This window comes from Piliocolobus tephrosceles, chromosome 8 (assembly GCF_002776525.5).
Source record: "Piliocolobus tephrosceles isolate RC106 chromosome 8, ASM277652v3, whole genome shotgun sequence".
Classification (NCBI taxonomy): Eukaryota; Metazoa; Chordata; class Mammalia; order Primates; family Cercopithecidae; genus Piliocolobus; species Piliocolobus tephrosceles.
In genome coordinates, this window is record NC_045441.1 from 99658081 (window position 1) to 99682894 (window position 24814).

The following is a 24814-nucleotide window of genomic DNA, read 5'->3' on the forward strand; positions in this document are numbered from 1 at the left end:
ACATTCATGTGAATGTACTTCAAGCTTCTGTTCTGTTCTATTGGATTTGTCTGTCCTTTCATCACATGCCTCTTTCTCTTAATGTGACTTTAAAATGGTCTTGATATACGGTATGGTAACTCTTACTTTTTTTGCTTTAAAATGATTTAACTATTTGTAGGCTTTTATTATTCCATGAGACTTTTAGGATATGCTACTTCAGTTTTGTAGAAAATCTTTATTGGTAGTTTTATTGGAATTGCTTGAATTTATAAACAAAGTTGGAGATGACAGACATTTTAATGATACTGAGTCTTCCTATCCATAAACATGATATGTCTCCCATTATTCAGTCTTCCTTTCATATTCATCAATAATGTTTTTAATTTTCTCCATAAGGATTTTCCTATCTTTTCTTAGTTTTATTCCTATGTAGCTTATCACACTGGAGTTTTAAAAATTTATGCATTTTAATTTGTTATTGCTGAGAATATATAGCAGGAACTGGTAAAGCTCACTCATAAAAAGACCCTAATCAAACTGAGCAAAGACTTGAACACATCAATAAAGAAGACCTAACAATGGCTGGGAGCGGTGGCTCATGCCTGTAATCCCAGCACTTTGGGAGGCCTAGGCAGGCAGATATTTGAGGTCAGCAGTTTGAGACTAGCCTGGCCAACATGATGAAACCCCGTCTCCACTAAAAACAAGAAATTAGTGGTGGCACGTGCCTTTAATCCCAGCTACATGGGAGGCTGAGGCAGAGAATTGCTTGAACCGGGATGGCGAAGGTTGCAGTGAACCAAGACTGTGCCACCGCACTCCAGCCTGGGCTACAGAGCGAGACTCTGTCTCGGAAAAAAAAAACAAGACATAAGAATGGCCAATAAGCAAGTGGAATGGTGCTCAGTATTTTTAGTTATCAAGATAGTGGAAATTAAAACAACTGTAAGACACCATTAAACACACACAAGAATGGCTAAAATAAGACATACCTTATGTTGGCTGGAACTCATATATGGTCGTTGAGGGCATAAAGTAGTATAAACACTTAGGAACACTGTGGGCATATTATAAAGTTAAGCATTCACCCACCTATGACCAAGCAATCCCCCTCCTAGGTATTTAAGAGAAATAAAGTAACATTTACAAAAATGCTTGTAAACATATGCTTTTACTCAACCAAAGTTATTGTAAACAAAATGAAAAGACAGTCACAAGACTGGAAGATTTTTTCAACAAAGATTTACCAACAAAGAGTTGAATATTTAGAAGAATATTAAAGAATATTTATACAAGCTTTATTCAAAATAGCTCAAACTGGAAACTGAAATGTCCGTCAACAGGAGAATGGATATATATATATATATATATATATAGTGGTATAGTCATATAAGGGAATACTACTACTCATTAAAAAAGAACAGCAGGAATTAATCTTATGTTTGCATGAAATTCAAAGACAGGCAAAGCTAAACTACAGTGGTGGAAATCCTAACAAGTTGTTGCCTATGAGATAGTGGGAATTGACTGTAAGGGGCCTCATGGAAACTATCCAAGGTGTTGAAAATGTTTTATATCTTGATTGAAGTGTTGGTTGTGGATGTATATGTTTATGAAAACTAATTGAATTGTACATTTTATTGTATGTGAATTTCACCTCTTTTTTTAAATTGGAAATGTGGATGCTCTTGAAATCCTTTTTTTTTTTCACATTTTAATTGAGAAATGCCATTGCCTTCTGCTCTGATTATCTTATGAAATCTTTCATTATTCTTGTTAGAGACTAAAACCAGGTTACATTTTCATAATTGTGGGGCGTAAGTGGTACTGCTTTTAATAATACTACTTGAAGAAAAGCCAAAGACTAGTCAAGCTCTAGTGTTTTGAAGTCTATTTTATGTTTTTAGCCAATACTATATACTATATTTTAATTTATGGTTTTCAGAAACTTAATACTTGTATACATAACATTTGCCTTTTTTTTTTTTTTTTTTTGAGACGGTGTCTCGCTCTGTCACCAAGGCTGGAGTGCAGTGGTACAATCTCAGCTCACTGCAACCTCTGCCTCCAGGTTTGAGCGATTCTCATGCCTCAGCCTCCCAAGTAGCTGGGACTACAGCTGTGTACCACCATGCCTGGCTAATTTTTGTATTTTTAGTAGAGATGGGTTTTACCATGTTGGCCAGGCTGGTCTTGAACTCCTGGCCGCATGTGATCCACGCACCTGGGCCTCCCAAAGTGCCGGGATTATAGGCATGAGCCATCGTGCCTGGCCAAATAATCTTTAGGTGTCAGGGAGCCACCCCTATTATATTATTTTTCATTAGCACTATTTCTTCAGCATTTCTGAACCTAATGTATATTGTAGCCAGCAGTGTTCTAAGCCTTGGGGATATAGTAATGAAGCAGACAAACAAGGAAAGACCCTGCCCTCATGGAGCTTGTAATGTAGCAAGGGAGGAGACAGACAATAAACATAAAACGGTAAATGTCTTCAGCCAGCTCTAGAGAAAAGGAAACATGATGGTACGATGGAAAGGAACAAGAGGGGCAACTTTAAACAGGGTGTTCAGGGAAAAACTTCCTGAGAGGGGGTCATTTGAGCTGAGACTGGAATGGCAAGAATATCTTCATTCTGGGAGGTGTATGGGGAAGGCTCCTAATACGGCTATTTTCTATAACTGTACTCTTACTAGTAGGCCAACCTTAGTCACATCCCTGATTGTTCTCTCAGTTGCTCTTCATTTCAAAGCCTCCTCTCCTGCCTTTCCCTTTTGTTTCTCCCAAATTACTGTTCTCTAGAGCTGTTTTGTTGTGACTTTATAGACATGTAGCAATTTGAACTCTTTGCAGCTTCCAGCTTTCCTAGTATTTTTAGTCCAGCTTGGATTGTTTACTCTTACAAGCGGAACACTGGTCTCCATAGATCTGCTCTTTACGTGAATCTGACCATACAGACTTACAAGAGACAGTTTTGTGTATGGTGAAGCAGAGAGTGAGTTTACATTGTCTTGACAGTGGCTTTTCCCACCCCTTTCTACTTACTCTGAGCCCACATTTAAAACCCTGAAAGTATTTGGGAACCTTTTTCTTGACATTGTTACTGTCTCAACTCTGTGTAGCTTTATAAAAACTTAGTCATTTTTAGGACTCTTCTAGCTGAAACTGTATTTTTCTCTCTTTTCCTAAGAGGGCATTGTTGGTAAAATCCTCATGAATTGAGAAGTGGAGACTCATGTTCATTCACAATCAAAAATATGTTTTTTTTTTTTTTTATGTAATCATTTTGTTACCTTCATATTCTAAAATGTCAGTTTTATTTTGAGGAATTTTTCCATAAATATAAAGAAAGTCTTTGAAATTGGCATTTTGTGAAAGCATCTATATTTCATCTTACTGTGCCCCAACTCCAGCCATAATCCATGTGTTTGAGTAGGTTGGACACCTGATCTCTGTATTTCTTGCTGTATAATCAAAAAGGAAGAAGAAAAGTGGTCTCCCAAATGCTGGCTTCTCAGACAGCTCCCGTTATGTCTCATAAGAAATGCCTTGAGGTACATGGTTCATAATCTGTATCTCATTGAGACCAAGACCATGAAGCCTTGGAGGGTACCCGCTAACTATTATTCTGTCCTTGTACCTTTGAGCCCCTCCACAGGCTGAATCTCAACAAATTCCTAGACACTGTATCTGGAAATACATAGTATTTCAAGGGCTTACAAGACAGTGACGAGTAAAGTATCTTTGAGTATTAGCAATTGTGGTCAAGGTTCAGCACCTTTTAACAAAAATATAGAAAATAAGTGGTCCTTTTCAATACCAGAAATTATGTACGTATTAAAAGTTTGCAAGTTGTGTGTGTTAGGTTAATTAGAAAAATTTTCAAGTTTTGTTGTTTATTTGCCTGTTTGCTGTTGACCTTTTAAAAAAGTTAATTATTCCTCAGCTCAAGGGTGAGCCTTATTTAAATCACTTTAATTTTTGAAGCACAGGCATAAGATTAATTAATTTATTCTGCACTAAATATTTACGCATTCAAAAATAATTATCTTACATGGTTTCGATTTACACAGTGTCTAGAATGTTTTATTTAGACAGTTAACAGATTCAGGAAGTGTTTATTGCTAGAAAAGGTGATTAATGAGAGGATAAGGATGCTAAAATTATTCAGCTGAATCCAAGATTATTGTGTATATTTCACTTAGGGTATACGAACACTTTTCTGCAAAAGGCTAATTTAACTAATGCAGCTCCAGTGTAGATAGGGTAGTTTGTAGTTTGTTTTTTATTTTTGTTTGCTCGGTGTGTGTGTGTGTGTGTATGTGTTTGTTTATGACTGCAGATCACAGCTCTCAGGGCTCTTGTTTCTTTAACTTGGAGTTTCTCTCCCAGCAGTATGCTCAGAGATGCAAACTGTGTGTACTGCTATAAACCTGACTTTTAGTTTCATAGATTATCTTAGGTTTTTTAGTCTTCTACTGGATTTCTCTTTCACCTACATTTTTCTAAATTAGGTAGCTAGTTGCAGGGTGTAAGTCTTTGAAGCCATTGTATTTGAAAATACAACTAGACTTAATAAGCTCTTCAAGGGCAGGGACTCTGTTACAATTCCAGTGCCTAGCATACACACTCAATACAGCAACAAAATTAGTGGGGACACGGAAACTTGCTCTGCTTCCTTGCAGAGTTTATTGATGCATTCTGCAGGTATTTACTCAGCACCTTTATCTGCCAGGCACTGTGATAGGTTTTGGGCATGAAGAGGTGAGCAGATAAGCATTTCCTGCTGGCCTGGTGCAGAACTCAGTCCAGCAGGTTTGGGAGGCTGTTTTCACTGCTGAGATAGAGAGACTCCTTCAGTTTATCCAAAGTAATGGAGATTTTTCTCATAAGGACACTGAAGGATTAAAGAAGACTTGAATCAGTTACACTCTGGGTCTCTTGGGAGCATAGGAACTAAACGAATCTAGTGGAATATAGTTTGGCAACTGAGGAGATCTCTGGTTATACAAGCACAAAGATATTCATAGGAACATAGGACTCAGTGTTCCACTGCAGTAGTGTTGGGGAGAAAGTCAAACCTTATATAAATATTTTTGTCTTTTTTCCTTGGGGATTCACTAAGATCTTAGGTTATATTCTCTTAGAAATGCCAGGATTTTACCCTGCTCTTAAATCATATTGTTTGTTTTTCCAGGCATGCAATATATTTCCTATCTTTTTCCTTCTATCCTAGTTTCTAGTTTTCTCTCTCTCTATATGGGGTGTGTGTGTGTGTGTATTCACTGAATATCCGCAGAATAAGAAAATCTAAAGGTAAAAACCAGAAATCCGAGAAAATTTAATTTGACTTGTCACATTTTAAAACACCTTCATCTGTTAACATTTTTTGGGAATTTGTGTTGCTGTTTATTTTGTATATTTAAAAAGTGGTTAATATTAGTTTACACTAAATAAGCATCAGTCTCTTACATTTGAATGGGAATTTATAATTGACAGGTACCTCCAAAGATGTTTATGTTTTTTTGTTTTTGAGATGGAGTCCTGCTCTGTTGCCCAGGCTGGAGTGCAGTGGTGCGATCTTCACTCACTGCAACTTCCAACTCCTGGGTTCAAGCAATTCTTTTGCCTCAGCCTCCTGAGTAGCTGGGATTACAGGTGACCACCACTTTGCCCGGCTAATTTTTAAAAAAAATTTTTAGGATAGAGATGGAGTTTCTCCATGTTGGCCCGGCTGGTCTTGAACTCCTGACCTCAGGTGATCTGCCCACCTCGGCCTCCCTAAGTGCTGGGATTACAGGTGTGGGCCACCGTGCTTGGCCAGGTTTTTTTTCTTAAGAAAAACCGCCTGAAGGAGGGCAGATCTTGCTCTCCATATATCACAAGTTGAAAATTTAAGTCAAGGTTACATGGTTCATCTATGCCATCAGAAGGCAGTGTGGCCAGCATTAGAGCGCAAGGCTCCTGTCTGCAAGTTGGGTGGTCTGTCTATGCCCCACGCCTCACCCCCTCCCTGCCAGTGATGTGGAAGATCAGAATGTTGGCGGTGCCCATCCTCACCTTCCTGCTCACCTTCCCTGACTTAGGTTCCTGAGAGAGAAGACCAGGCATAGCTTGGCCGGATGCACATTTCTTTATTTCCAGCAAAGCCTCCACCCTGATTCCCAACCTTCTCTATTTTGGTAATTAGACTAAAAAATTTGGAAAAATGGTGAAGGTGACCATTAACTTGCTGAAAGTTTGTACAGGAAACATTTGTGTTTCATCCCTGCAAGTGGAAAGGAGGGCTATGGGTATGAGAGATTGGATTTTTGATGATTGTTCTCAAAACCCAGTGTTTACCTTAACTACTACATACCACTTGCTTGGTGCACCCATTTTCTTAACTGTCCAATCCCATGCCCCATTAACTGTCAGGAAATGAAAATCATAGACCTGTCTACCCGCAATTTAGAAATTGACAGAATGTCTAGCAAAAATATCAAGGAGAAATAAAGTCAGATAATTTATAGCAAGTAAAATGTATTTCAGTAGGTATGTGCTTCAGCATGTACTCAAGAAGACAGTGCAGTTAGATTGTCCCACCTAGATGTAGAGGCTCTATAAAAGCTGCAAATGGAGTCTGATGAAAAAGCATTGTACTAGCAATCCAAATACCATAAGGAACACTGTAGTAGTCACATGGTTTTCTGAAATGGTGAACATCTATTAGTAAAATTCCAAACAAAGCAAGAAACAAAATACACAAAAAACACAAATTTGATTTATGTTGTCATTGTGTTGTAGAAAATTTGATGTATATTAAAGCTGCATAAATGAATCATGTGTATATAAAGAGCTGTATTAGGATTTAGGCCCAGATGGTTATAAATGGACTTTTTTTTTTTTTGCCAATGTGAATGCCCAGTGGGATGTTTTAAAAGTCATTCAGGACAAAAGTTGTAGGATGCAGGACAGTTCTTTGTTGTGCAGGATTGTTGTGGAGTTTGCCTGACAAAAGCCAAGGAAGGGTGTCCTCTGAATTACTGTGACAATTAAAATTGCCCCCACAAATTTAGAAAACATCTTCTAGATAGCGATGCCACCTTTGTGGAAAACCTCTGCCTTAAACACTTCAGAAAGATACAGAAACCGAAGGACCCCAGGAAAACAAAGACTTCCCGACCTTTCAAACCAGGAGCCCATAGTCCTGTGGCTTCATCATCCAGAGAGGCTGGAGAGGGCAGGGGGGCAGAGAATGTCTGTTCTGCATTCCTGTGGTTGCATTTTTTTGCATTTTGTTTCCATTCACTGTCCTTGTAGCTTGCTGGGGAGGCATTCTTTAGACTAATTTTAATTGTTGCAAAAAAGGGGTTTGAAAACTGATGGGCCTTTGTGTGTATGTGTAGTAAAATATACATAACACAATTTATCTGATGCAGGTTTTTAATGTAAGTAATTTGTGACTGTGCAAATATAGGACTAAAGTATTGTGGTATATAAATAGCAAGTATTATATGTCTTTCAGTCACTTTGGAGGATGTAATTTAGTTATAAATGATAATATCTTGATAATTGGGTTTATGAATTTCACAAAGTTAATCTTTAATCGTAATGAAGATCACAAAGGAAGATAATATTCACCTCTTACTGTATGATTTCAGGAATTTATATTTTCACTTTCTGTTCTCTCTGAGGCAGCGTTTTGATGCAAGATACTCATAAATTCAGATTCTCCAGCTCTGATGCAGAGTGACTGTGTGATCTAAAACAAATTAATAAATTTCTCTGAGACTTACTGTAAAATGTAGTCATCAGTTGTGTGAAGATGCTGATTTTTTTTTTTTTTTTTTTTTTTTTTGAGACTGAGTTTCATTGTGTCAGCCAGCCTGGAGTGTAGTGGCGCGATCTCGGCTCACTGCAACCTCTGCCCCCCGGGTTCAAGCGATTCTCCTGCCCCAGCCTCCCAAGTAGCTGGGATTACAGGCATCTGCCACCATGCCGGGCTAATTTTTGTAGTTTTTAGTAGAAATGGAGTTTCCCCATGTTGGCCAGGCTGGTCTCAAACTCCTGACCTCAGGTGATCTGCCCACCTCGGCCTCCCAAAGTGTTGGGATTATAGACCCACCGCACCTGGCCAAAGATGCTGATATTTGATAGCATGATTGTAAGGATTAATGCACTACACATCTGACATAGTTTTATTATAGTACTTGTTCTTGTGCATATGTATTTTTCATGCAGTGCAATCATACTGCTGATAAAAATTTTGTCTTCTCTTTTTATTTGACCTAGTGTTTCCATAGTGTAAACAAATTTCATAATTACTCTTCTAAAAGTATTGAAGTAGACTTATGACATTCTGTTACCAAAATATACTGCATAGTACATTATGTCCTTCCTTTATATAAGATGAACCAGAAATGTACCTGCTTCTCTTGAGAAAGAAATGTTTTTAAAAACCTCGGTTTTTGAGATAACTATGTCATCAAAACTAAGAAGAAACAGAGCTGAGTTGAGTCGGAGGAGTGGGCAGATGGTAGGCTTGCCAGCTGAGTGGTGCGCACACCAGCCTGAGATTGCAGCCTTCAGTGGACAGATTTGCGTGTTATGGACATTTGGATTGCACAAAAATTGTCAGAACTATAAATCTGAGATTTTCAAGGATATGCTATCCTTCAGCTAAAGATGATTTCAACATACATGAGCAATTTCAGTTGTGTTTTCTAATTTTATCATTTAAAAAATGATGCTGCTGAATAGATTTATTCATACATTGCTCTTTCCTTCACTAGTAGTGGTACTTCAGGTTAAATCTCTAGTAGATTTACCCTATTAAGTGACACAAATCTTTTATAGTACTTGATGTAATTGCCAAATTGTTTTTTAAAGGTATTGTATCTCTTTATATGGTCCCCACTTAAGTAATTTTAGCTGTCTATAACTAGGGATTTTTCTTTTAAAGTGCTAATTTAATAGGTAAAATACTGATTTCAATTTATATTTCTTTGATTATTAATGAATTTCAACATTTTTGTATATTTATGGTATTTCCTCTTATTTATTCATCTTTTTCTGTAGTTAAATTATAAGATCATTTACCAATTTGAGCCTTTTCAGGGAAAATTAGACTTTTAATCTAATCATATTATTCTGCTTTTTCTTTCAGCTCCAGTAATAAACCGATTCACAAGGCGTGCCTCAGGTAAGTCTGATTATATTATGGATTTTATTTACTAATGATGACATTTTAAAAAGATAATATTGGACAAGAAGGTACAAAGAATAATTGCTGTATAGTAAACCTTTATTTGTCCGTTATTTTCCCCAGAAAACACAACTATCTGATATAATCACTATCTAGGAAGCAATTGAAAATGCCCTCTGAAAGTCACACTGTGTACTAAACTGGTGGGCCTTTTTAAATGGAGACTGTCAGCCTAGGGTGTTATTCTTGCTCTTGGTTGAATTACTACCTGCATGATTGTGTGATTTACCAGCCATAATCTAGAAGCAGTGATTTAGCAGATGAGTAAAGGACACCTTAGAAACAGTGATGAGTGTTTGTTTTTTTGTTTGTTGGTTTGTTTTTATAAGAGCGTTTTTAATAAGGGACAGGAGAACTCTTAAAATGCAGATATAAGAACTTGTCATTATGGGGCCATTTAGAATAGGAGCAAATTGCTTCATATTTGTTTGTGCCCCTGAGGCTATTGCTGGTTTAAATATACCACAGTACACTAATGTAGTCAACTCAATAGGCCTTAGCCATTAACAAGGGCTTACATTAGGTTCAGTATACTGTGTACTATTTAAACTGCTGGGGAGGTATGAGACAGAATTAAGACCACTTCTGTCTAAAATGGCTTAAGTAAAATGAGTTTGGGCATTGAGATAAACTGTTATTTAGAAAATTCACCATATGGAATATCTTCTCTGAATAAGAGGACAGATGAAGTGAGGGTAATATTTGATTTGAAAAAATTACTCTTTAAGTATACCTGGAGATTTTTTGTTAAACCCAAGATAAACATTTCACACAGATCATCTTTGGAGTTTATATAATACAAATGAGTCATTTATTTCACAATATTACCTTATTTATACCTGTGCTATAATATTAAAGACATTTTAATGTTGAATTTTATTTTTGATTTGTCGGCAGTTACTGGTATAATTTACTCTTGTTATATAGTGAACAGGTCTATAAGGATAATGTGCTACATTGGAATAACATCTGCTTTATCGTTCTGAGTTTTTTTTGTCATCTCAAGGCATATTTATTTTAAATGGTGAAAACAACTGTAGATTGTAATGCCTTTTGTGGAATGAGAGGTTATGTTTATGTCAGAAAGGCATCAAATTTTATCCCAAAGAAGAACTATCAAGTGTGATCATATTCTAGTGTAGTTGTTCTTTATGAGCAGTGGTGGGAACAAGGGAGGAAGAAGAGAGAATCAGTATTCTGATGTCTTGTCTTCTTGAGGTGAAATTCTTTCAATGGAAACACAGCTAAGAATCATAGAATAAATAATCACCCTTTCTACCTCAAACTGTATGACATGTGACATTTATTTCTGGGCACGTTCCATTAGTATTTGTTGTACAATATACGTATCATTGGCCAAGTGCTGCGGCTCACGCCTGTAATCCCAGCACTTTGGGAGGCCGAGACGGGCAGATCACGAGGTCAGGAGATCGAGACCATCCTGACTAACACGGTGAAACCCTGTCTCTACTAAAAATACAAAAATTAGCCGGGCACGGTGGCGGGTGCCTGTAGTCCCAGCTACACGGGAGGCTGAGGCAGGAGAATGGCGTGAACCCGGGAGGCGGAGCTTGCAGTGAGTGGAGATCGCACCACCGCACTTCAGCCTGGGTGACAGAGCGAGACTCCGTCTCAAAAAAAAAAAAAAAAATACAAAACCAAAATTAGCTGGGCGTGGTGGCAGGCTCCTGTAGTCCCAGCTACTCGGGAGGCTGAGGCAGGAGAATGGTGTGAACCTGGGAGGCAGAGGTTGCAGTGGGCCAAGATTGTGCCACTGCACCCCTGCCTGGGCGACAGGGCGAGACTTCGTCTCAAAAAGAAATTAACTGATAGATCAGGGGCTCCAGGGTATGGGTTACTTTTGAAATGCCATTATTTTATACCCCACCCCCATGTGTGTCCGTGCATTTTAGCAAGACTTGGCCAGAAATGTAGAGATGATGTAATGCCACAAACAAATACGCATTAAAATCAAATGTTGCATTTATTCCCAGAATGATAGGTAACAAGAAATGTCATTGAAAACAACAGGAAACAATTTGGTATAAATAAGATGATACCAAGTTCAGGAGTCACACTATATATAGCAGTAAGCCTTAAAAGGAGTAAAATTGTTATTCCAGTAATATAATATGCTGGAAACCATTAGGAGAATGAATCTTGACATTAATTATTAGAAAAGAGAACTAGCTTATGGAGTACCAGTGATGAATCAGGCACTGTACTCAGCATTTTATATACAGTTTTAGTCTTTCAGGCAAGGAAAATAAAATTATTTAATACTTTGGATTAAAAAAGCAATGGTATAAGAAAAAAGGGAAGAGGATTTATTTAATCATCTACTTGTCTGTATTTTATTTGAGACTTTATTTCTTATAAAAGTTTGTCTAAAACTTTTTTGGCAAAGAATATAGAAACAGTCTTAAGACATCCTGAGGAGGAAATACTACAGTTTTTTTGTTAATTTAATTTAGTGGCTAACATGAGGTTTAGTAGTAGAGATGTACATTAACTTTTTTAAAAAGTAACATTTCCTGAAAATGAAAAAGAAATGAGTATCTTCTCAAAATGCAGTCAATAGTATTTGATAATTAAAAAGCTTTCTTATGATACCTTTTTGACTGAGTTTTATTTCAGAGATACTTTTTCTTTTCATAACCCATAGAACTTTAATGTAAGAATGGTAATTTAGGGGAAGAAAGTAAGTCAGGTAAAATCAACCAGACGTCTGTACGACATAAGAGTTTGTTTCTTATTCATCTATTTTTAAATTAAAGTTACAACAGTAAATGCTATATATATATATAGCAACAACAAAAATACAAAATGTGTAGTGCTAGGTGTTCAGTCATTATTGATTCAAAAGAAAAAATTAGTATGAGTTATAATTAATAACTCATTAACTGACTTTCCTAAATCTTTGAGTTTTTGGCTTTTGATATTCATACTGCATATTTCAAACCTGAATTATTTAAACAAAACATTTCCCCTTTGTATACCTTTTTATTTTGTTATGAAGATGAGAGGAATGTTTATGCTTAACAGATATATTCTTTAGGATTATTGTTACACTTTTAAGAACACTATTTGTGCTATAGTCTCTTGTCTTCTTCATGTGTTCAGTGCTGGCCCACAAACCTGTCAGTTTTTATTATTGTAAGTGAAAGGAATCAGTTTCACTCAGTATTTTCAAACAGAATTCCTAGTATCTTAAGAGTTTGTAGAGGCTTCAGGGTTGTATAAGCCAGCATCCTACTTGGTACAGGAGTGCAAGGCATGTAAAGAGCATGACTAATGGAGAGAAGCATAGATGGGCAACAGAAGAATAGGACCCAACTTTACTGATTAGATTGGGTAAGTTCCGCAAAACGTGATGAAAAACTGTCAGATTTCTTCTGAATTCCAGATATATCTCTGATATCATCCTGACAGCACCCCATAACCTTATTTTAAAACACTACCTCATAGTCCCATTTTGAAACAAAAGAAAAAGAAATACTGCTTTTGGTTCCTTAAAATGCCCTTCAGCTCTTAATATCCCTTCTTATCAGTACATCCTTAATACCGAGAGGCCTCGTGTGGTGGCTCACACCTGTAATCCCAGCACTTTGGGAGGCCATGATGGGCGGATCACTAGAGGTCAGTAGTTCGAGACCAGCCTGGCCAACTTGGTGAAACCCCTTCTCTACCAAAAAATACAAAAATTAGTCGGGCGTGGTGGTGTTTGCCTATAGTCCCAGTTACTTGGGAGGCTGAGGCAGGAGATTCACTTGAAGCCTGGAGGTGGAGGTTACACTGAGCTGAGATTGTGCCACTCACTCCATCCTGGGCGACAGAGTGAGACCCTGTCTCAAAAAATAAAATAAAATAACAGAGAAATCATTATCCATAATCCATTTTATTTTATTTGTTTTTGAGATGGAGTCTTGCTCTGTTGCCCAGGCTGGAGTGCAGTGGCATGATCTTGGTTCACTGCAACCTCCGCCCTCCCAAGTTCAAGTGATTCTCTCAAGTAACTGGGACTATAGGCGTACGCCACCATGCCCAGCTAATTTTTGTATTTTTAATAGGGACGAGGTTTTACCGTGTTGGCCACGCTGGTCTTGAACTCCTGACCTCAGGTGATCCATCTGCCTTGGCCTTCCAAAGTGCTGGGATTGTAGGTGTGAGCCACTGTGCCTGGCCACATAATCCATTTTACAATATGGGCTTTTTGTTTTTTGGAAGATGATTATTTTTGGTGAAAAATTGAAATAATATATCATTTGTTGTTGTGAGTATTAAAAATTAGTGGCGGTGGCTGGGCACTGTGGTTCACACCTGTAATTTTGCCACTTTGGGAGGCTGAGGCAGGTGGATCACCTGAGATTGGGAGTTCCACACCAGCCTGGCCAACATGGTAAAACCCTGTCTCTACTAAAAATACAAAAATTAGCTGGGCTTGGTGGTGGGCACCTGTAATCCAGCTACTTGCCAAGCTGAGGCGGGAGAATCGCTTGAACCTGGGAGACAGAGGTTGCAGTGAGCTGAGATTGTGCCACTGTACTCCAGCCTGGGTGACAAAGGGGGAGACTCCGTTTAAAGTAAATAAAGATTTAGTGGTGGTAGTACAAGTAGTAACTCAGTAAATATTTTAAGAGTAAAGCTTTAATCAAGAACTGATCCTGTTGCTTCACTGATCACCTAATATATGGGAAAGATCCTAGGGTTTGAAGTTGTACTGACTAGAGTTTTCCCATTTTCTCTGTGAATTTGCATGTAAGTTGTTTACTTCTTTGAGTTTAATTTTATTTATTTTTGTTTCTTTCAGCTTGGGGATCTTAACAGCTATATTCAAACTTGTGAGGGTTTAATTGGATGATTTTTATTATTTTTTAATTTTTAATTTTTTTTTTTTTTTTGAAGTGGAGTCTCGCTCTGTCGCCAGGCTGGAGTGCAATGGCACGATCTTGGCTCACTGTAACCTCTGCCTCCCGGGTTGAAGCGACTCTTCTACCTCAGTCTCCTGAGTAGCTGGGACTACAGGTGAACACCACCACTCCTGGCTAATGTTTTGTATTTTAGTACAGACAGGGTTTCACCACGTTGGCCAGAATGATCTCAGTCTCCCGACCTTGTGATCCACCCACCTTGGCCTCCCAAAGTGCTGGGATTACAGGCGTGAGCCATCAGACCTGGCAATTTTTTTTTTTTGGAGACAGGATTTCACTCTGTCACCCAGGCTCTAGTGCAGTGGCATGATCTTGGCGCACTGCAGCCTCCACTTCCCAGGCTGAAGTGATCCTCCCACCTCAGCTTCCCTAGTAACTGGGAGAACAGGTGCGTACCACCATGCCTAGCTAATTTTTGTATGTTTTGTAGAGACAGGGTTTCGCCATGTTGCCCAGGCTGGTCTTGAACTCTTGAGCTCAGGTGATCCACCTGCCTCAGCCTCCCAAAGTGCTGTGATTATAGGTGTTGGACGATTTTAATAAAGCCCCCAACAGAGAGTCTAGGCTTTTCAAAACGTTAGCTGTCAGCCCTCTTCTTATGAACATGGTTTAAAACAAAGCAATAAACCCCTCAGCTTTTTGCCTTAGCCTGTCAGAATAAAGCCTTAGAGAGTCATAACACTGTTTAATAGTAATCCTTTAATATGGGCATCTTTTTTATTGTTTACACATTATAGGTTTTTAAAAAAATTGTAATGGTTTTCCTCTGTGGTTTTGTCTCTGAATTGGGGGAGGGGCTAGAAATGTCCAGTTAATCTTGAGACAATGCCTTGCATCATGAGGTTGGAACTCTGAATTTTTTTTTAATCCTAAGATACTGTTTTGAAAAAGTTACCCTTCTAGAACAGTTTAAAGAGTTCAGTGAGCACCTTTATCTAGGCTCTCCAGTTGCTGATATTTTGCCACATTTGCGTGCTCTCTCCCCTCCATCTTTACACAGGCACGCAGTCTTTTATTTTTTATTGAAACTTTTAGGAATCCTAAATACTTCAGCCTGTATCTCCTAAGAAAAAGGACATTCTTCTAGTTAATATAACACTGAAGAAATTTAACCTTGGATACAATACTATTACCTCATACAGAGTTTAGAGTCAGATTATCTCTCTGTTGTCCTATCATGTTTTTTTTTTCTCTCTCTTTTAAATTCTAGCTAATTCAAGGATTTTTTATTGCATTTAATTGTCATGACTCAGTTTTTCTTGCCTTTCATAAATTGACTCCCTGAAGTTTTTGAAATTTGCTTTTTCAGAGTTTTGAAGGTTAATCCTAACCGTAAGAAAGTACCCCATACTGCCTGTTATGCATTCATAGATGGCATTAGCACAGCTGTTGTTTGGCCTGTATGCCCCACCGACGTCCATGAAATCTTTGCACTGACATTTACTATGCTTTCAGGGACTACTGTTGAGCATTACTTGTTCTAATAAGTAATTATTTCTTATAATAGAAGGATTTTCTTTTCTTATATAATTAACCACTGTTTAATTTTTTGCCATAGTATGAACATTGAATTTTATAGTATATTTTTAACAGAGCTAAAATTTTATAGTTTTTTCTAAACTATGATGTAGAATAATTCACAGGTGAAATTAATCTTTAAATTTCAGTCTCACACACCTACAGTATAAAATGTGATATTACAAATCTCAGTGAAATCACCCTGAACAGAAATGATTAGTTCCCAATAAATTAGTGAAATAGCAGAAGTTCAGATCGTGTCTTGAACCTGATTCAACCAATAAATTAGTGAAATAGCAGAAGTTCAGATCGTGTCTTGAACCTGATTCAAGGAACATATGCTTCCTTTTGTTTTGTTTGGGAAATATTTTGTAGCCTTGGTGTTCATTGTTTCTATTTTAAGGTTATTTGACGATAACAGCTTTTAACCCCCAAATTATTTTTTTCCAGAGGTCGTTTCTATATTGTCAAACCAGTTTTCTGTTATAATTATAGTTACATTCATATTTTGTTTTTTGAAATTAGCTTCATGTTTAATAAGCCTGGTAATCACCAATACTTGGGAATGCATATTGGGAGAATACTACTTTTATTAATGTACTAGTTTATCCAGCAAACATTTACCGAGTCCCTCTTGTGTGTCAGGGACAGTGTTGGGGATGACACGAAGAATAAGATACAGTCCTTGCAAAGTGCACAGTCTAGCGGGGAAGCTGATGATGATTCATAGTGTAGTAAATGCCATAATATCCTCAAAGTGAAAAGGAGAAAACATACAGTTCTTCCAGGTCCTGCCTCACAGAAAGGATACTGTTTGTGCTGTCTTTAAGATTTATAATGTTTTACCAGGACTGTAAGGAGAGAGAATATTCTAGGTATTTCTATTCAGTATTATTGTAAAAAGTCCATTTTCACTGTGTGTTGCTATGCAGTTTGCCTCTGCCATCAAGCACCTATGGTATAGAGTGAGCATACCATATGTGCGTGCCCATTGGCTATGGACAGCAGGGACTTAAGGCCTTTCATCCTTTAATTTACCATTGCTTCAAATTGTTAATGTCTGCCTTGCCAGGAGAGGCTGTACAGGCTCTGGAATCAGACCAGGGTTAGAATACTAGCTGTGCTACTCACCTGTCTATGTATTAAAAGTGTGTGTGTGTGTGTGTGTGTGTGTGTGTATCCTTAGTAACCTTTCTAAGGCTTAGTTTCTCTGGGTAAGAAATGGGGATAATACCTAACTCACAAGATGATTGTTGTAATGAAATAGTAGATAACTCATGAAAAACAGATTCTTGGGGCCGGGCTCAGGGGCTCACGCCTGTAATCCCAGCACTTTGGGAGGCCGAGGTGGGTGGATCACCTGAGGTCAAGAGTTCAAGACCAGCCTGGCCAACATGACAAAACCCTGTCTCTGTTGAAAATATAAAAATTAGCTGGGCATGGTGGCACTTGCCTGTAGTCTGAGCTACTTGAGAGGCCGAGGTGGAGGAATCGCTTGAACCAGGGAGGCAAAGGTTGCGGTGAGCCTAGATTGCACCACTGTATACTCCAAGCCTGAGTGACACAGTGATACTCCATGTAAAAAAAAAAAAAAAAAAAAAAAAAAAAAAGAAATGGCTTTAGGACTGCAGAGTTTGACATGAAGAGTTAGTCGGAAGGATGATATCCAGGGTGAGGCTGAAATCAAGGGTCAGAAAGACAATTTGACTGAGGCAACAGGATGAAACGAGAGGTGTCAGCCTTGGGCAAGGGAGGTGGGACTGGGACCTAAAGAGGTTCTCTGAGATGCCAGGGCACAGGCCTGGGGGCTTTTGTCCAGGCTTGTTCCTTGGGTGGGATGGAAGCCATTTAGGGAGCCTCCAAGCCACTTCTTGCATCTGTTATCTCTCAGTGCCCACACTAGTATTATAATAAAATGGGTTCTCCCCTGTGATTCATTATGAATAATCCAAGTGAACAGTGCAAGTGCTGTTCCTGGCTCATCTCCAGCCTCTTGCCCCTCCTGCTCCACACTCTAGCAGTGCTTGTTTGCTGATACTTGTTAAGCAATCTTGGGAATTGGAGCCCAGTGGAATCTGTGGCAGTGTTGAGTCTCGGGTTCTTTTTTGTTAGGCCCTGGAATGCTGATAAGCTACCTCAAGGCTAATGAGAAATTAGATTATCTCTTGAACTTAATTGCATTTTCCCAGAGTTCTCTTAGAGCCCTCCAGGGAAAGGAGAAAGGAAGATAGTGAAAGCAGCCGTTCATGTGGGGGCGTGGTGGGAAGGGAGGATCCTTCTGCACCTGTAGTGTCCTCAGACTCTTCACACTGGTGGTTTTGCCAGTAGATGTGGAAGGGCTTGGAAGATAACGTGGGAATTGTGTAACCCACCAAACCCTGTGTGCCTTAATTACAGGAACACTGCCACTGCTGGGGAAAGGGGGTCAGGGAGTTAGATCTATAAAATAGGTATGAGTAGCTAAATAGACATTTAGACATAGTGCAACCATTCTTTAATTACAAGCAGAGTTTAGGTCACTACTGCACCAACTCTGTGTGAAGGACCAGTTTTTCATTTTTGTTTTCCCGAGGTACCGCAGACCAGCACTTTTGAGAAATATAAAACTGCCACAGCAATATCAAATTGCTATAATTGTATCTAAACACTCTTTTACTTTCTGTACTTACCTTGTTGCAGATTGCCATGGCTTAGGTGATACAACCATGGTGTGCGCTATGTGAGATATGAAAGTTCTTACAAAAAGCTTTTATAAAGGAAGATTGCACATTTATCTAAACGAAGTGATTATTTTTAAAAAAAACTAATACACTTACCTTATTTTGCTAACTTGGCATTTTGTCAGGACAGCCTGCATGAATGAATAGTGCCCTTGGAGTTGTCAAATGGTAGTGTGTGGCAGCCCTGCTCCAGGCCCATGGCGTGCCTACGTTCTCCCCCAATGTATGCCTGCTCATGTTTGGAGCATGCCATGGGCTCTCTTGTCTAGCCTTGCTGTAGCTCACCACATTCCCTGCCATCGCCTCCCTTCCTCCCTCCCTCCCTTCCTTCCTTCCGTCCTTCCTATACTGTTGCTATTACACATCGTTTGATGTTGTAGTTGCTTGTTCACATGTCTTTTTCCCTATGCTAAACAGTGAGGTTCATAATTAATGGACTGAGAAACAAGGGCACTCTGGATGAGGTCACAGAAAAAATAGAATGCGAAGTAAGGAATTGAGAATGCAAGGAGAATGGGAAGATTTCGCCAGGCGTGTGTGTAGAGCGGCGTGAGATTCCTGAGGTAGCGTGTGCTGGGGTAAGGACCAGTGTGAATATAGTTACAGGGTGAGGCTGCTAAACGGCAGATTGAATGACATTTTATTTGATTTAAGGAAGCCAAGGTAAGTTGAGGATGGGCTCTCAAATGGGTTGTCAACTTGGACATTGACTGTCTGTGATGATGGTGGCACGTTAGAATGAAATGAAAACTGTGGGCCAGGTACCAGGCAGGAAGGGGCATCTGTTTTCTGTGGCTCTCCGAGGAGCACAGAGGTTCCAGTGGGAGCACTATGGAGTGGTCCAGATGTCAGTGTGGGGAGCCACAGCGTGCCCTCACTATCTTTCAGATCCCACTGTGTGCGGGGAGTGGTGCCCTCTAAGAGAAGGAGCGTTCTTGGAGAAGAACCAAGTTTCAACCAAGGCATAGAAAAGTCAGTAATGTTTTATAAAAGAGTGTGAGGGTGTGGGCAATGTGTTGGGAAGGAAGATAGTAATGGACAGAAGGAAGCCACAGGGCAGCAATTCATTTGAGGAAATATTTACAGGCAATTACCATTGCCAGGGACTACACCAGGCACAGCAATATACACGCTGTGCCCTTGAAGTACTTGCAGTCTAGTGAAGCTTAAGACGTGGGGAGATGAAATTGGGGAAAAGATGGTGGTCTGGAGGGTCTTACTTCTTGTGGATGACCAAGGGTGACAGAGAAAAGAGGACGTAGTTGGATTGATAGTTTTTAGGTTATAATTTATTCACTGTAAATATTTGTTTAACTAAACTTTCCTTAAGGCTAACTCTGATAGCTTCCCAATGAGAGCACTGTAACCTTCTGATATTTACCTTAGGTACAGAAGGCAATATGATGTAGAAGTAAAGAGGCTGGATTTGGAGCTGTTTTTAAATTTAACAGTCAAATATTCAGTGAGGGCCTACAGTGTGTTGGGCACTGGGCTGGGCCCAGGGCAGGCAGATATAGTTTACGATCTTAGGGCCATCATTTATTAGCTGTTTGACCTTGGGCAACTTACCTAAATGACCTTCTGTAAAACCGGGTTGCGGTTATTCTGGAAGAGAATACACGCAAAGCTTTTAGCATGGTGTCTGACACATTTGAGTGCTAAATAAACTTTTATATATTATTAGACTGGATTTTTCAAATTTTAACTTGGTAAAAACACCGTAATTTTAGTGTGTCTTCTTTCCTCCTGTAACTTATCACACCTAATGTTAATTGGCCAAAGTGCATAATTTTGTGTATGTCTTACAACTAACTCCCCTACCCCAAATTTGGATTAACTTAACATTGTATTGTTATTTGTGGGGGAGAACAAAGATTTCTCTGAAACGTAACATCCTTTAGCTTTTTAGATGAAAACAGAAAAGCAACTTCAGTCTCTCATCATAAACTGTATTTGTAGACTGTAGTTTTGAAAACAAATTGATCCACCTTTAAAAAAATCTAAACTGGTATTTTAAACAGGTGTGTGCAAATGCAGTCCCCCCACCCCCACCTCATCAGCATCTTGAACCAGCTACTTTGGAGCTGACTACTAGAGAATGTTACGATCATTGGGTTGTAAGTCTCATCTCTGAGAGCCCAGCAATATGTTTTATACTAAATAATCATTTGATAATGTTTTATAATATTTTAAAAATTAATACTGTAACTAAAAACCAAAATATATATTCAGGTCTTGTCTTCCCTTTACCGATAAGAATCAGGGTGTTCCCCTTCCCTGCCCCTCCCTGAATTAGTTTTTCTATTTTATCATGAGTTTAAAACCAGAGAACACTGATTTTAAGGTTTTTTTTTTTTTTTTTTTTTTGAGACGGAGTCTCGCTCTGTCGCCCAGGCTGGAGTGCAGTGGCCTGATCTCAGCTCACTGCAAGCTCCGCCTCCCGGGTTTACACCATTCTCCTGCCTCAGCCTCCCGAGTAGCTGGGACTACAGGCGCCCGCCACCTCGCCCGGCTAGTTTTTTGTATTTTTTAGTAGAGACGGGGTTTCACCGTGTTAGCCAGGATGGTCTCGATCTCCTGACCTCGTGATCCGCCCGTCTCGGCCTCCCAAAGTGCTGGGATTACAGGCTTGAGCCACCGCGCCCGGCCTGATTTTAAGGTTTTTTTACAGAGACAGAACCATAAAATTGACAAAAAATTAAAATATACATTAATGGTACAGTATATTGTTTTCAGAATAGTGGAAAGAAAGGGACTTTCATTTGAAAGACTGAACAGCTTAAATGATAGTGTTGTTAGACATGTTTCAAGGAATTACAAAATGTTGTCTTTATTGACCATCAAAAAAGGTAGAGCTGACCTTCTCCTTAGATATCTTAAAACAGAATTCCAAGTTATAGCTCCCTTTTAAAAACAGGTATAGATACTTTAATATGTGCATTGCCTAACAGAGTACGTAGGTTACAAACACAGCAAATATACATGGCTTTTATGTTGTGAGGGCAATTTTTGAACAGCAGCTTATCAGATGGGCTGAGTTTTAGCAGGTTGCTGAGTGGTAATCTGTAGCAGAAATGGAAAACTTAGGTTTGCCGTAACTACTCTTGTGGCTTTCTAAAAATAAACTGCTACTTTCAAGTTACCTATTTGGTATTTTCACTTTATTTAGATTTTGTGGATCTGACAATTTTCTTTTTATAAAGTTGATACATTACTGCCTACAATTTACCTCTGAATTCTGTGCCATAAAAATAATGTACTTTATTTTCATGTTACTTTAAAAATGATATTGCTTCTTACTTGCTTATATTTATCATTCTCCCCATTTGTGTCCTTAGAAACATTTGTTTCAATTGCTTTGCTTTTCTTAAGTACATTTATATGAAGAGAGCTAGTTAATGTATTTTAAATATGCTTCTTAGAATTGAAAGCTCTTCTTAGAATAATGAAGACATTTGTAATTCAGAATTATATTTTATTGACTAAAAAATAAGCATTCATGTTATATTACATAGACGATTAATTAGAAGTTAAGTGAAATTAAAATGTTCCCTTAGTTAAATTATTTTTATTTTTATTTTTATTTTTATTTTTTAGATGGAGTCTTGCTCTGTTGCCCAGGCTGGAGTGTAGCGGTGCAGTTGGCTCACTGCACCCTCCGCCTCCCAGGCTCGAGCGATCCTCCCTCCGCAGCCTCTTGAGTAGTTGGGACCACAGATGCATGCCACCAAGCTCAGCTAGTTTTTTTTTTTGTATTTTTGGTAGAGACAGAGTTTGACCATGTTGTCGAGGTTGGTCTTGAACTCCTGAGCTCAAAGAATCCACCCGCCTTGGTCTCCCAAAGTGTTGGGATTACAGCTGTGAGCCACCGTGCCTGGCCTAATGATTCTTTTGGAAGGGATCTTGGTGTTAGACTTTATAGTTGGTGAGACTGAAGTGTCTTAGACGGAGGTTGTACCTGCAGGAGAGTCGCAATGCGTGTCTCATCTATGACAGTGATTCTGAGGCAGAGGTCATTATAAGTTTTGAAGGTAACCTGCATGATTGACTGTGTGCCAAGTGCTGTTTCTCAACTTTGCTTTCCCCGAGATGACCTATGAGAATCACTAGTGCAATATTTGAAGGGAGTTTTCTTATTATCTCCATTTTACAGGTGTGGAAACTGAGGCCCAAATAGGTTACTTTTTATTATTATTATTATTATTATTTTATTCCTTAATACTGAGTCAAACCTATTTTTTGTTGTTATTGTTGTTGTTGTTGTTGTTTTGAGATGGAGTCTCACTCTGTCACCCAGGCTGGAGTGCAGTGGCGCAATCTTGGCTCACTGCAACCTCTGCCTCCTGGGTTCAAGCAACTGTCCTGCCTCAGTGTCCCAAGTAGCTGGGATTACAGGTACCTGCAACCATGCCTGGCTAATTTTTATATTTTCAGTAGAGATGAAGTTTCACCATATTGGCCAGGCTGGTCTCGAACTCCTGACCTTGTGATCCACTCGTCTCGGCCTCCCAAAGTGCTGGGATTACAGGCATGAGGCACCGTGCCTGGCCAAACCTACTTTTTAACTATTTTATTAAATGAGATTATAGACTAATAGGACTGTCACAGTTTTGATTACTGAGACCAAATCATACAAGTGTTTTTGGCTGTTCTGCAGGAAATGAAATCAAACCACTTCTACCTATTTTCTCCTGTTATTCTTTTTATCCTGAATCTTGAAATTATGTTAAATTTTTTTTTTCACTAAATTCCAATAAAGCAGACAAAAGGCAATTGTTAGGTAATTTGCAGTACCAGCATTGTTTTTCTATACATACTGTTATAGGTGAAGCATTTAAATTATTGTTTTTTTGATAACAAGAAGTTGTTCTTTATATTTTAATCAATTCATCATTCAAAGTTCTGTGCTCCAAATTATAGAATAGTTCACATTTTAATGCTTTTAGCAGTCAATTTGAGTGATTCAGATTAGTTTCTATCTAAATTTAAATGTTATCATATTATCTTTTCAGCTAGAAATCTGAAAATATCTTGTCACCAACCAAATTAGTGGATGTATATCTAGAAATATGTAAAGCATAGTATTCATTTATGCAAATAGGAAACTAGTACATTTTTAGAAGTGATTTGCTTACAGTTTAGTCCAGTTTATTATTGCTCTTTGTTTCTCCCTGGATCGGGGAGAAAACGCTTAATAAAGGGGAAATCGATTTAACTCCTATTACAATGACTAGCGTCTATGTACTTTTCAAATATCTGCCAATCAAACAGAAGATTAATAGTATAGTAAGGGAGATGCTAAGAACTGAGGAAGTCATGTTTGCTTGGTTCGCAGAATTGTGATTATTAAATACCATTCTCCTTTGTAATTATGGATCCTATGAAAAATTGTGTAATTCGGAATGGATGAGACCTGCCCTCTCAGCCATCTAAAAGCAATAATGTTAGACACTCTATGATGATTTGGAAGAAGGTGAGGAGAGGGAGGAATGTACAAGGGAGGTGGGCATGGATGGAGCGGTGGGTGGGAGGTGATGATTGTACTAATCTTCTGTGTTTTAATTTGAAATCATCTCCAACTTCCATATATTCAGCAGGAGTAAGTCAAATACTTTTTTGGCCTTTTTAATGATGAGGTCATGTTTCTCACTGTAAGATTCAATTATCAAAAATTTTCCAAAATGTAATATTTATGAATCAATCTTTTTTTATAGTTGTGATTAGTATATACATATAAGTTACATCATTAAACACTTTTATTGTGCAATTGATAAATGCTTATGGTAAAAAAGTCAAGTAGTACAGAAGAGTATAAAACGAAAACAAAGGGTTCTGTCTCTGCAATGTTCCCAGTCCCAGTCCTAAAAAATAGCCATATCTGTTAGTTTGTTGTGTATTTTCTTGGGTGTTTTTATGCACATACATATTTAGTTGAAATTAAAATTATATCCAATGTTTTGAACATTGTCTTTTTCACTTAACAGTGTATTGTGTTCCATTTTCCATGACCTTACCTCTAAAGGTACCTCTTGCTTTTTAATGACTTACAGCCACCTCTTGCTTCTTAATACTTCTTAATGGTGTCCCATTATATGTATGTATTGAAATGTATATAACAAGGGTATTTAGGTTTTAGGTACAAATACCCGCATAATTTTGCAAGTACATCTACAGGTTATATTTTTTAGAAGTGGAATTGCTTAATCAAAGCAGCATGAAATTTGAGCATGTGGGCCGGACACGGTGGCTCACGGCCTGTAATCCCAGCACTTTGGGAGGCTGAGGTGGGCAGGATCACGAGGTCAGGAGATTGAGACCATCCTGGCTAAAACAGTGAAACCCCATCTCTACTAAAAATACAAAAAATTAGCCGGATGTGGTGGCGGTTGCCTATAGTCCCAGCTATTCGGGAGGCT

At 38.5% G+C, this 24814-nt stretch overlaps 1 protein-coding gene and 1 long non-coding RNA gene across 2 annotated transcripts in view; one reads left to right on the top strand and one right to left on the bottom strand.

Annotated features, from left to right (window-relative positions):
* The window catches only part of PRKAR2B (protein kinase cAMP-dependent type II regulatory subunit beta), a 118363-nt gene that overhangs the window by 14817 nt on the left and 78732 nt on the right, over window positions 1-24814 (top strand). Inside the window, exon 2 of the mRNA XM_023183096.2 lies at window positions 9131-9166. Within this exon, the coding sequence (XP_023038864.1) occupies window positions 9131-9166 (36 nt within the window). The remainder of the gene's footprint in view (window positions 1-9130; window positions 9167-24814) is intronic.
* The window catches only part of LOC111520397, a 34571-nt gene continuing 17362 nt past the window's right edge, over window positions 7606-24814 (bottom strand). The window contains exons 2-3 of the long non-coding RNA XR_002724668.1: window positions 19968-20003; window positions 7606-7726 (exon numbers count right to left, since the gene is read on the bottom strand). This is a non-coding gene — a long non-coding RNA (uncharacterized LOC111520397). The remainder of the gene's footprint in view (window positions 7727-19967; window positions 20004-24814) is intronic.